Below are 13,755 nucleotides of genomic sequence, written 5' to 3'. Positions count from 1 at the left end.
CCTGGTAGAGATACAGTTGAGAATAGCAAATAGAACTCTTCTCTTGGCAGTAACTCCCTTGGAGGACCTAAACTCTTCTGGCAAAAGGATCTTCCTTTTACAATTTCTGGCATCATGGAGAGAGGTTACTATTTATAGTCACTCCACTTAAGCAAATATTAATCTCATAACCTCCTAAAAGTTATGGCAAAAGAAAATTTGTAGTATAGATTTGGCCAAAGTGAATTATTGACTTAGGCCCTCATTCAGCAAACGTTCAATGTTTTCAGCGCACACTTAAGTCATGCACAAAATTAAGCTCAGCTATAAGTGCTTGTTGGAAGCACTTCTTAAACAAATATTGATACTTCATTTGTTCTCCAGATGAAGCAGAAGTGTCCTTCACAGGTGAGATACTTTTTAAATTGGACTACACTACTATGTGAACATAAACACATCCTTATTTTTTGCATGATAGTATAATACAGGACACCTGGTTTTGATTTTCAGCCTTTTTTTTTTTTTTTTGTACAACAAAGCATAAAGGGCAAATCTTCTCATCTTTAGGAATATAATATCTGTTTCAGTAAGATCAACCCAATTTCTCCTTATGCTTTTTCTGTAAGCTTTTTTCAGTAGAAAGAATTCCTTCCTTCCTTCCTGTCTTCCTTCCTTCCTGCCTTCCTTCCTGCCTTCCTGCCTGCCTTCCTACCTTCCTTCCACACTCTGACTGCTTTTATCCCTTGGGCTTTTATTCCAACAGGTATCTCACACACTGCAAGCACAAGCTGGCTAGGCAGCTGCAGTGGAGGCTTTCCAAAATTATGTCAGTGTGACACAGGTTCAACATTTCAGGTGGCAACAGGTCCCGTCAGATCAGTCCTCACATTCAGGGCAGACATACTGCCAGAATTATTCAACATCCTTTTTAGAAAGGTGACTAATTTAATAGGTCTGAAATGCAACTCTTTCATACTTAGATAAATTGTAGCAGAGATCACAGTCCAGTACAAAAATGAGGTGAATTTGGGATACACAGATTAACACGGCAAGACACACAAACACATGTATCTATTTCTAAAAGAACTTAAAATCAGGCCTATGGTTTTTGGGCATATTTATTAAAAGTAATTTTATAATGCAGTGGGCTGTGAAACCTTTATAAGCAAGATTGGTTTAAAAAAATAGTAATAACTGCAAATAATAGTAAAAACTGCAAAACCAAACCCTTTCATATCTACTTGTATCTTTCTTAATATATTAATGTAACCTTGCAGGTTTTATCAGTTCATCAGCAATAAAAATACTACGTCTTAGCTCTAGGAAGGAGCAAAGTGCAGCCTGTGCCTGCAGGAATCATTGCATCACCTGCTGCTGTTATGGCTACATCTACAAAACACCTGGAGTGCTCTGGAGCATGCTGACTCTCACCTGTCCTGGGGACACAGTTCCAACTTTCCATTGCCACATCTGTTGCATGTAGGCCAGGAGAAAGCAGTGCTCTCATTAACTCCAACAACAGTACCTGCAGAACATGGAATTCTTACAAAATGCTAATGTTAAGCCAGCAAACACAGTCACTCTTGGTTTCACAGCAGATTTGAGCCTCTCTGACCCACAGCTTAAGGCTTGTCAGAGCAAGAATCAGCTCTTCCAACAGTCTCATTCCCTTTCTCCTTTGTCCCTTTAACAAGGGATGAGAGTACAGCAGAGTGTTACATTCTAACAATACCAGAAAGTAGATAATTGACAATTAACTTTCCAAACAGGCTCGTTTCTTTTGGTTTGGATTTTACAGCTTTTCTGATTTGTTTTTGCTCGTTTGCTTTCTTTCTGGTCCTCTGATGTTTTCTTGGCAATAAACAGCTATAAAAATCATCAGATCGAATAGCTTGATATTGATATTTAGAAAATACAAACCAATAGGAAGCCCCAATCCCTTCTGAAAACAACAATGTAGATTAAATTCCACTAACAATGGAGTTATTATTAATTTATACAGATTTAACAGAGATTAGATCTGGCTGACAGTCTTAAGTGCGTGCGTAAGAAGGGAATGCCAAAGATACTTTGGACTAATAAAAAGGGCTTCGCTAGTTTTGGCAAGAAAAAATATATTCAGCATTTTATGAGAAGCCAATAAAGAGTGTATTATATTTTATAGTAACAATATACTGAAATTATGAACATTATTTATGAAGAAAAACATTCACCTGTAAGAATGGAATTACACTCACTACTGAGAATAAAACCTCACTAGTACAACAGAACTACAGACTTCAAAATCCAGCCTCTGTTGGGCAGTAATCTCACAGTTCTATACCACTTTCAATGGAAGAAAGCCTTGGAGACTATGGAGCATTACAGTGTCTGGACTGTAAGACATGGTGTTAATCCCTTGCTTTTCTGGTTCTCCTGGGACAAGGAGGGAGCTACACCTGCACAACAAAACTGTAATTTTCTTTGGGAATTCAAAGGAGAGCGAGTCTGAAGAGATGTAAAGTTGCTTCTCGAATACAACATTTATGACCCAATTTCTAAGTGTACAGCAAAACACCAGACATTTCTCTGACAGAATAAGATATTCTGTTTAACCACCTGGACTCTTAGAGGAATAATTTTGATTCTTTAGTGTTCATGATAAACTGGAGTTTACACGGGTATGTTTCTCTTTGAATGATGTGAATGCTGAATGGAGTGAAACCTACTTGGTGGCCAGTCACCAGTGGAATTCCCTAAGGCTCAGTATTGGGGTCACTCCTTTAATATTTATATTAATATTTTAACCATTATTTAAATATTTTAACCAATAATATTTTAATATTTAATATTTTAACCCACGATCTGGATCAAGTCCACCCTCCATGAGTTTGCAGATGACAACAAGTTGGGAGGGAGTGTTGATCTGCTGGAGGGCAGGAAGGCTCTGCAGAGGGATCTGGACAGGCTGGATCAATGGGCTGAGGCCAGTGGTGTGAGGTTCCACCAGGCCAGGTGCCAGGTCCTGCACTTTGGTCACAAAAACCCCGGGCAGCACCACAGGCTGGGGGAAGAGTGACTGGAAAGCCAATGGAAAAGGAGCTGGGGTGTTGGACAAGAGCCAACTGGACATGAGCCAGCTGTGTCCAGGTAGCCAAAAAGGTCAGTGGCATCCTGGCCTGCATCAGCAGTAGTGTGGCCAGCAGGACTAAGAAAGGGATCATCACTCTCTACTCAGTACTGGTGAGGCTGCACCTCGAGCCCATTTCTGGGCCACACTTCAAGAAAGACATTGAGGTGCTGGAGAGGGCACACAGAAGGGCAATGGAGCTGATGAGGGGGAGCTGGGATTCTTTAGCCTGGAGAAAAGGAGGCTCAGGGGGAACCTTCCTGCTCTCTACAACCGCCTGAAAGAAGGTTGTAACCAGGCAGGGGTCGACCTCTTCTCCTAGGTAACAAGTGACAGCATGAGAGGAAATGGCCTAAAGTTATGCCAAGAGAGGTTTAGATCAGATATTAGGAAGACTTTCTTCACTGAAAGGGTGGTCAAGCATTTGAACAGCTGCTAGGAAAGTGGTGGAATTCCCAATCCTGGAGGTATTTAAAAGACACGCAGATGTAGTGCTTGGGGACATGGTTTAGTGGTGGACTTGGCAGTGCTGGGTTAATGGTTTGACTTGATGATCTTAAAGATCCCTTTCAACCTAAATGATTCTATGATTCTGTGATTTTATGAATCTTGTTCATCAAAAACCTACCAATTAGTTTGCCAAGTATGTTTCCTTCTTCATTAAAAATCATTTTAAAACCAAAACAAATCCCCTTTCTCTCTAAGCCTTTTCACTTTCTCCCAGCTGTGAGACATACTCCAACTGCAAGATGCCAGTGCAAGTACATTTGAAGAAAATCCATCAGGATCATACTGATGTGATTATGTCTAGTGGAGAAGATTATTTTGATGATATGTAGAGCTCCCTTGAGAAAACCAGCAGACATTACTGAAGTCAGACCAACTCAAAGCAGCAACAGGTGCAGCAATCTACTGACAGTCTTGTGCACCCTATATGCAAAGTGATTTCTCAAGTTTAGGATGCTGAAATGCTGCACATCTTTTTTTCAAGACTCTAGATTTTGCCTGACATACACAAACCTTTTGGATATTTTCCCAAGATCCTTCTTTTAAATGAAAATGCTCATAGATAAAATACTATTTTTACCTCTAATCTATTTTTAAGGGTTGTGGCTGGCACCATTAAGAAGAAACTGACAATAGGACAACATCTGGAAAAGCAGGTCTGCCACGTGGAATGCCAAGGACCACATTGGTTGAAACAATTAAAACATGGAGGCGTTGTTTTGGATTTTTTTTCATCCAATCAGTCATCCTGATTAATGGGACAGGAAAGTCAAACATTCAATCAAAAAAGGAAATCTAGGTAAACTGACTGACCTCATTTTAATCCCACTATTAAGTGGAAAATTAACCCCCCATGCCTGAGTAAAGGCTCAAATATGAAAATATCCAACGTCAAAATTCAGTCACTGTTGGTGAGTCATATACTAGGCAAATAGCATTAATCAAGTAATATTCCCCCATATCATATGTGGTATAGACTAAGTAGAATTTGCTCAAAGCATGACTAAGAGGAAAAACAGTTCTGTGCTGTATGAACAGTTCTGCCAACATTTAAGTCATCTGGACTGCTACCATACAGCAAAAAGAGGTTAGAAATTATCTTGCAATGCATAGTGATAAGGAAATAAACCTACTAACCCTAGGATCTCAGATGAAATTTTCACCTGTGGTGAAAACCACAGATTCATTTTGCAATGAAGAATAAACTTTTCACTAGAAAGCAACCACAGGGTTTCACTCATCTGTTGAAGAACAACACACTCCATTACCCCAGAGTTGGTATGACTGGACCTCCCTGAAACAAGGATTTCTGACAAACTCATTGCATCTGCTTGGACTGGAACATTTTCTATTTTGATGGGGAAAGAACCTCTGAAGAACATTCAGTCCAGGTTTGTACCAAGTTGCTCAGGGCCCAGCTTTAAACGGGATCTTGGGTGTTGGAACTCCAGATGTGCCTTCCAAAGGAGCAGGAAGGCACAGTCCTTCAGGAAGGGGTAGAGAAAGCCTTTGCAGCCTCCTTGCTAGATGGGAGGATGCCAATGTGCAGCACACATAGGTGACCAAAAGTACAAGAAATGAGAGGATGCACAAAGAAAAAGAATGAATGAGGTAATAACTGCTTCTCATTGAAAGCCAGACTCAAAACTCCCTGACTCAGGGGATAAGAGACAGTGACTGAATTTCAGAGATGACACATCTCCCTCCATGCATTACTCCACCAAAAGTATATTCTCCCACCAACAAATCAGGGTCAATGCTATTAGTTTCATTAGCTCAGCAGAAAGATGTAGGCACTAACTAAACTGAAACCCAAAACAGTGAATATGTCTCTTGAATGCTATTAAATTATTTCAGCACACACAAAAGTGAGAGCTTTCATCTATATATTGCAGCACCATAAGTTTAAAGAGGGTGTTTTATGTTCTACGTTGATATTCAGGTGTGGGAATGCACTGATAACAGCTACTCTGCACAGATTCCAGATTAAACAAGACAAAGCTGTAGGATTAATTTCTCCTTTTGTCATTCTTCTATCTGTAATACAGGACAGGCAAAGCATGACATCTCCCACATGCATAAAGTAAGTACTAGTTTACACAACAGATCACAAAGGTGTACTTTCTTTGCTCTGTTGGAAAAAGAAAGGACAGAGAGATGTTACCTTTATCCTACTATGAATATTGTCAGCAAGAAAAAAAAAAAAAGACAGGCACTACTCATAATCACAAAATTAACAGCAGAGAACTCTTAACAATTCTTGACGATTCTCAATATAATTACTGGAGAAGTTAAAAAATGTCAAAAAGCATTTCGCACCCAGTGACAAAAGTATCTTTCAGGTAGCTGTATCAATGCAAGATGTACATAACAACCAAGGCTTTGAGTGAAGTGCCTCTAGCTGTGCTTGGTTTTCATTATGCACCATTCAACATTTGTCACTGCAAGGTGCTCAGTAAGTAATCACAGAGGCATTGCTAAGTTGTGGCTCTACCATAGCAGCAGGTACGTTTAGTAAAGGCTTTTCTGGGTTTCAAACTGTCTTCTCAGTCTATCGTATTATAGCTGAAGAATTAATTTGAAAACCATTATTTGTTGTAAATTTAAAATTAATTTTAAATGCTCCAGTGAATACTTGAAGGTACAAATGCAAAAGTGCATCAAGAACTTTCTACAAGGGCTACTGGAACAACACAAGTTAAATTAAGAAGGAAATAGCCTTGAAGAGTTGATGGGCTTCTAAGGATTTTTTCTCATATGCACTGTACACCTGGGAGGTTTAAGAACTTGCCTGGACAAAGCATTAGAAAATACACAGTACAGAATGCTTCTGCATGATTTGGAAACACGAGAAAATCAGTAGTAAGAAATGTTTCTCCATGGTTAGTGGTAAGACCAAGATATTAGACAAAGCTATGATCCAAAGTGGTTGATGAGCAAATACTGGCCACGTTATGCTAAATTACTATGGCAAAATAATAAATTGTTCTACTGCAGCAAACTCCAGGGAAATCAATCATTAACCCCTACTATTCAAGATCTGGGTAACATATCTTACGCATCTGCCTAAAAAATACTGGCACAACTCATTGTTGCCAACATCAACAAGGCTGGTGTGAACAGAAGGCTCCTGAAAGAAGACGGTGAAAGAAGGAATATAATGAAACAGATTGTGCATTAAAACATTTATTCTGGGGTATGAGTGAGTGGGAGCAGAGCTTGGCCAGCAAAAGGCAAACAAGCCCACAAAGAAGCATAAAATCTTAAACATCCTAATGACCCACAGCAATGCCATGCTTTTTTTATCCCTCCACGCTGTTTGTGCAAGAAATCAATATAAAGACACAAAAGATTAAAGTGAGCACAAATAATTAACCGCATTCATTTCAGGCAAGGCCACACAAACCTCTGAGAGCACAAATGGAGTTGGCCAGTGTTGTAGAATCCAGCTCATCGAGTCTGACAGGGCCAGTCAGCTCACTGAGGTCAGCACCGGCAGCCGAGCACAAAAGAGGCTTTTGTAACAAGAGAACAGTACGTTCAACACAAATAATCCTACCTGCCAAAAAAGACATTTCAACTCAGTACAGTAACAAGGAAAGAGGTGACCACGTTAATTGTCACGGCCAATAAAGACAACAATCTCTGCCAGCTACTAAACAGATGAAGAGACTCCATCAGGTTTTCTCAATGACAAAATATTTTGCTTTCAGCGATACATGCACCACGCTTCTTGTTACACTTCGCAACTCCCGAGGAGAGGAAGAGATCTGAATTTGAAGCAGAAATTTAAAAATCTGAAACTTGCCAGAAGAGAGTCTGATGCCACCCAGACTGCATCGCATCTCGTTCTCTTGGTAATAATAAGCTTGGGCACCCCTTCAGGTGGTCCTACTTTGCTTCAGCGGTTACAGAGAGTAGATGCATGCAATGCTTTAATCTTCAGAGCAGAGATTTTTGCTTCAGGACACACAGCCTTTTGAACAGCTTTGTACTTCCAGTTCACTTACACTCTGGAACTGACCAAAGGTGCAAGATGTGAACTAGCCCTGCAGCCACCACACACAGCCAAACTTGAACCTCAAAAAAGAGTGACTAAAATTCAAAGTGAACAACCATAATTTCATGATCTGTATGGGAGTGAAGGCTCACAGCTAAGATGGTTTAGGAGAGCTTGTAAAATTTCTCTGTCTGAGGACATGCAAATTTCTTAATATTTTTGAGCCTTCTGCTTTTGAGCTCACTAATTTGATTCACACTGGTCATCGTTCAACAGTCATCAGAGAAGACTGACAGTAATACTGCTGAACCTACAACAATATCACTGAATTTCTCCTTCACTTTCAAGATCAAGCAAAAAATACAGAAAAAGAAGCCTTACAAGAAAGCTGAGATTACAATACTTTTCAAATTTCTCACCCCAAACTTTCAAAATCTCATCTTCATCTGATAATGAAAGTGACCTCTCTGGAGGTCACATATGGTGGTGTCAGAGATAAGGGTACTGTTTCTGTGGGACTCCAACTGCTTCCAAACCACATGCAAAGCTTACCATTTCCCCACAGAGCATCCTTGAAGAAGACAAGTTGAGAGCCAGCACTGAGGGCTTCTATGATTTCCTTGCTGAGAACACACGACGCAGTGACTGACACAGCAACAACTTTTGGAACCCCGTGAACCTCATTTTGCAGTGTGGAGTCAGTCACAAACAACAACATTTCTCTTTGATCTACCGGAACACTGTGTTTTGACTGTGATTAGGAAAGAAAAAAAAAGATACAAATTTGGAAAGCAATTGTTAATTTTTTTAGTAGAAGGAAAGACTAAATATCTTCATATTTAAATAAAGATTTATAACTCATAAAACTGACAGAAATTATCACAGTTAGGGCTTGTACAGGATAATGAGTCAAAGGTTTACTAGAATTTTTTGGTATTCCTTACTTCAGATAAAAACCTTAAAATCTTTACCTTAAATTCTTAAATTCTACCTTAAGTTCCACCTAAAATTTCTGAGGTTGACTGTCTTGACTCTTGGCTTTAGCCCAGTCAACCATCACACTTTATCATAATTTTCATGGACTGTACATGGGATTTGAAAAAAAAATTTTCTAAAAAAATAGGTATTATGTATTTATACTATATATATGGCATACATAAAAAGATAAGTGGATGGGTTTATTAAAACTTACATCATCTTTGTCTTAAAAAAAAAAAAGAGGAAAGAGCATTTCTACTACTATTATTCCTCTGTGGACACATTTTCTAGGTACTGTTATCAGATTCCCATGCATAACCAAGTTGCAAAGTGGAGCTTTTTCTTTCAGTTGAACAAATATCCCTAAATATTCCAATGATGCATAAAGTTAACGAAGTAGATAACTCCTAAGTAAGAGATATATGAATCTGAAATGACAGTGTCAGTTTTCCACCCCAGACACATACAAAAATATCATATCAAAGTGCTTTTCATATTTACCAGTGCAAGGAACTTGTGAATTTTCAAATTCTGATATTTTACAATATCTAAGATTAAATAACTTAATTAATTTAAAATGCTTTTGTAACTCTTTTAAATTAGTGTGCTGATCGAAAATGCTTAAAACATTTAACTGAAAATTAAATACGATAATGCCTAGAAAGACATGTAGCACTTTATTCTCACAGCTGCATGTCTGTAGCAGAAGATAATGCAACAAAACCCCCAGTATTCTGTCTTTGGTTGAATTCTAACTATGAAACCATCAGCCACACTAAACCTGGCTTTCTGTTCATGCTCCCACTCTTACAGCAAATGAGGTAACTGTAAATAGTCACTGGAAAAATTCACAGCTCAGATATGACAGTTATGCCTTAATACAGCATATGCTGCCTATTGCACTGACGTTCTTGTTTTGCCTAGTAACTACATACATTTGGGCACCTCCTCTGCATAGATAACATTAGGACAGCTTCAAAGAAAGAATATTTACATCTATCCCTTGAGAATTACTAACACATTAAAAACTGTCTTTCAGGAAGATCATCCAAAAAGTAAATAATAATAACAGCAAAAATCACAAGTTAGTATAAAATCATCACCTTGCTATGTGTGACAATTTGTTCTGAACAGGGAGGACACAACAGACAAATAGCAGCAGGATTGAGTTATAAGGAAGGACAGCTCCTTAACCACAGATGGAATATATTTCCTCATATTCCTTCTGAACCACAGTTTGGATTCTGACTAATAAAAATTTATTTCCATTTACATATTTCCATTCCTCCTTCACACAAATTAAGTCACATTAATTTAAGTACTTAATACTGTAGCTACAGAGAATAAATACTATTTTTAAGGTACATCTGAATTAGCCCACATGGCAGATTATTTAACAATAAATCTGAAAAACAAAACAAGCCATTGTCCCTTCCTCACGTATTACAACTTGGTGATTTTGCCTGTGAAGGGTACGTCCTCTTGGCAAAGGCAGCTGCAGGAAACAAGCTGCTGTTTGTGATCTTCTAGAAGGACTAAGCAAGTGATACACTTGGAGCTGGTAAATACCTTTAGATTCCTAGAGCAGTTATCCAGACAGTTAAACATAAGAAGAATATCTTCTATTGCTTTTCCATCATTACTTTCAAAAAATTACGAGCACCCATGTTGTTCACTTATACAAATTTAGTGCTTACAGTTCAGCAAGTGAATAGCCATTAAAAAAACAACTAATAAACCTCCTCAGAGCAAGAAAAAAATACACTTTTTTTTCTACTATTCAATATTCTATTCTTCAAAATCTCATCTGTTCCTGCATGCTTCATCTTTTCTCTAATTCAGTGATGAAGTGCTTTTACACAAGAATACTGATAACCCACATCAGAATTTCAGATGTAGACATTCCTGAATTCAAAAATTTGGCTAGGATGCCCTTAGTCTGCAATTTTATTTCATTTTTCGCTGGAAGAGGTTTCTTGGAAATAGGAATTTATGCATGTATGTGTCCATTTTTCTGCTAGCACACTAAGGATCCCATCCAGCTAGCCCTAATTCCATGCTTGCAAATGCTCTGTTACATTGTCAATTAGCATGGAGAAAACACAAGAGATATCCCTCATCTCCCTGCCTAAAAATTAAATCATAATTCATTGGCCTTTGAAGCAAAAGGGCAAGACCTAAATTAAATTTATGTCTCAAACTTGTGGGAAGCATCTCCAGCTATTTTGCTGGCCGTTCTGGAATTTCTTTGTCTTTGGTTCATATGCTTTGATTCACACTTTGTTCCTTGTGGAGCTGATGGACAATTGCAAATTATTGTCTGTTAGAATTCAGTGCTGGCTGTATTGAGGATCCAGTCGCCAGGAGAAAAAAATAAATCAGCAAAGAAAAAAAAAAATCCTTTAACTACTAAGGGAGCTAGCAACATTTTGTAAGAACATGGTAGCATCATTCAGAAACAAATAAAACACAATTGTAAGCTTTCCGGCACAGTATGGATGGCAGATGTATTTACCTAGGAGTTCCTCCCTTTTACTACTTACTGGACCATAAAAGCCAAATTTGCCTGAGGGGCTTCTATGGAAGTCAATGAAAATCACCCACACACTTGCATGAAAAGAGCAAAACTATTTTTATATAACCATCATCTGTTCCATTCTATTCCCCAACACCCAACTACACTGGGAGCTTCTTGCTACGTTCCTAAGGATAGCACTCAGCTATAAATTGAGCCTCAACTAACTTCCTGCGAGCTCCCTCTCCAGAGTGCAGCATTATCTCTGGTTTGATAGCAATTTAGTTATTCAGGAATAATTAGCTTTCTAGACTGAATGCCATTGAAACTGGTGATGCAGTTCATTTTACCTTTCACAAGCATTTTAAACATGGTGATAATTCCACCCATACAACTCTTGAAGATAATCCTGGCACTGGGGTTATCCCTAAACAAGATGAATCTTCTCCACATAAACATTATGCTGATTTTACGTTGAATTCATTGCTAAATAAAAAGATTACCTGCAGCCTTCTGTAAAGCACTTGGGCCCAGAAGCTACACCTCTCGTTACAACCATCAATCTGAAAATAATGCAAAAATAGGGAATGGGACAACTGTTGCACCAGAAATCCAGTGGCAAAAAGTATTTGTTATCTGATTTGTAAAGCAGATTACCCGAAGAGTTTCCTTTAGACCATGAACAGCTGGTGGCTGGTACAAATTAGAAATCTGTTCTTCCTCATCCACTTCCACATGTATTTCACCAGACTGAACAGTAAGAATGTAACAGAAGCTGGGAGGAGGAAGATTAGTTGTCATCTATTAAAAAATAAGAAAAAGAAATGTGACCATAAAAAAGGCACTTTAATTTAGCCAGTCAAGTTTTACAGCAATAGGCAAAATGAACAAAACAATTTACATTTTAAGATGGATAGGGAAACAAAATTATATGGTTAATAACAAGGACTCCAATGTAGAAGCTGAATTAATAAGACAGTCACAAGTTTTAAGTGAAATCAGCTTGTGTGTATCATTCTTTCCATAATCTAACATTGATCCTCATCACAAAAAGAACTCGTAATTTGGCATACTTGGCAAACACAGCGACTATTTCAAGGTGCTTTTTGATGTTTTGTTTATTTTTATTATGTGGTAGGAGTCTGTCAATTAGTATTTTTTTTTCTTTTTTTTCTTTTTTTTTTTTTTTTAACATCCATAGCTTTTCTGAGATTTGGGGACTTTTGCATGTGGGTGGGTTTTTGTGATAGTAAACAGCTGCCGAACTTTTAAAGCTGCCAAATTAAATCCAGGACGGCACAAAGAGATAATGAAGAACAGGAATGCAAGAGCTGCAAGAACTGCTCTCTTTGTGGTATGCCAGATTTTTCTTTTCCCCTTAAAAAGTACCATGACGTAACAACTTTATCAATCACCACTTCGAGAGGTCCCAAGCTGGAAAGACTTCTCAGAAGAGACAAGACAATGCTAGAAGATAATTTTTATTGCAAATATGGTAAAATTCTCTTTTAGCAACGTTTGTTGTTAATAAAACATTTAATCTAATAGAAGAAATATGAATATATTAAAGACAATTGTCCACCCATTAAAAAGAATCTGCTGAAAAAGAAAAACAAAAGCAAAGGAAGCTGATACCCAAACTCTGTTTGCCTCTGACAGCATTAAAGAAAGCATTAGAATGTACACACAGCTGAAAAGAAATCCGTTCCACAGATCACTTCCCAACAACATTATCCTCGTGCTGGCAATACTATTTATGTACTAATGTATAAAACTGCCTCCATAAAACTGTGCATAAACCTATACTGTTTGTATCACGAAGAACATATCTCAGTTGAAAGAACTCCACTCAGCCAAAAATGTGGAGCATCAGAATGCAAGTTGTGGTTCTTTGTGAAATTAATTTCTATTTCAAACCCACGACAGAAGTATAAATTACATGGTTATGGCGGGTTTCCTCCATTTTTAGATTGCTAATAAAACAGAAAAATGAAGAAATAACAAGAGTCATAACAACACAAAATGGCATTTAAGAGCTTTGCCTCAGCCATGGATATTCCCATTCTGTTGCCCACATTATTTTAATGCACAAACCCATCCATTCAACTGAGACTTCCAAAATATTTCGATGAAAGGGTGAGTCAAAAAGAGCACAGTTCTTTCATTCAGTTTCAGTCTTGATTTTATTTTTAACTGAGGTCTGAGCTTTTTGTTCTTTAATATAAACCCCTGGACAATGCAAAGAACACTCAACATCGCAGAGGAAAGATTCTTGGACTTTAGAAATAACTAGTAATATCCATCTTCAATATTCCCTGGTTTTGAAACGTGTTTATTTCCAGCTTTCTCTTCTTTTTTTTTTCATATTGACTCCTTTGGTCTAAACCAATTTTTAATACCACTAACTTCTTCCTAAAGAACAGCCTATACAAGAACATCAAGAAAGCTGAAGCACTTGCCTACCCAGAAGCTTCTTAAACAGTCTCGTATTACCAAAATGATTTGATGTAACAGAACACCTTTTCAAAGACAAAAACTAATTACAGACATGATTTCAGCTTTGCAAATATATAGTAACATACTTTAAATCCACTTCTATACTTTCCCACCCATTAAAATCACAGAAACTTTCATTAATCTTTAGGACCTACTTTCATGTTCATCCTT

The 13,755-nt window shown here is 37.9% G+C and overlaps 1 protein-coding gene across 1 annotated transcript in view; it reads right to left on the bottom strand.

Moving 5' to 3' along the window:
* The window catches only part of SPIDR (scaffold protein involved in DNA repair), a 195,060-nt gene that overhangs the window by 3,713 nt on the left and 177,592 nt on the right, over positions 1-13,755 (bottom strand). The window contains exons 13-17 of the mRNA XM_066330781.1: positions 11,746-11,889; positions 11,592-11,651; positions 8,148-8,346; positions 7,002-7,154; positions 1,411-1,504 (exon numbers count right to left, since the gene is read on the bottom strand). Of these exons, the coding sequence (XP_066186878.1) occupies positions 1,411-1,504; positions 7,002-7,154; positions 8,148-8,346; positions 11,592-11,651; positions 11,746-11,889 (650 nt within the window). The remainder of the gene's footprint in view (positions 1-1,410; positions 1,505-7,001; positions 7,155-8,147; positions 8,347-11,591; positions 11,652-11,745; positions 11,890-13,755) is intronic.

The sequence above is a fragment of the Sylvia atricapilla genome, chromosome 1 (assembly GCF_009819655.1).
Source record: "Sylvia atricapilla isolate bSylAtr1 chromosome 1, bSylAtr1.pri, whole genome shotgun sequence".
NCBI lineage: Eukaryota > Metazoa > Chordata > Aves > Passeriformes > Sylviidae > Sylvia > Sylvia atricapilla.
Note: the sequence above shows the minus strand (reverse complement) of the source record. Positions and strands in the feature narration are given on the sequence as shown.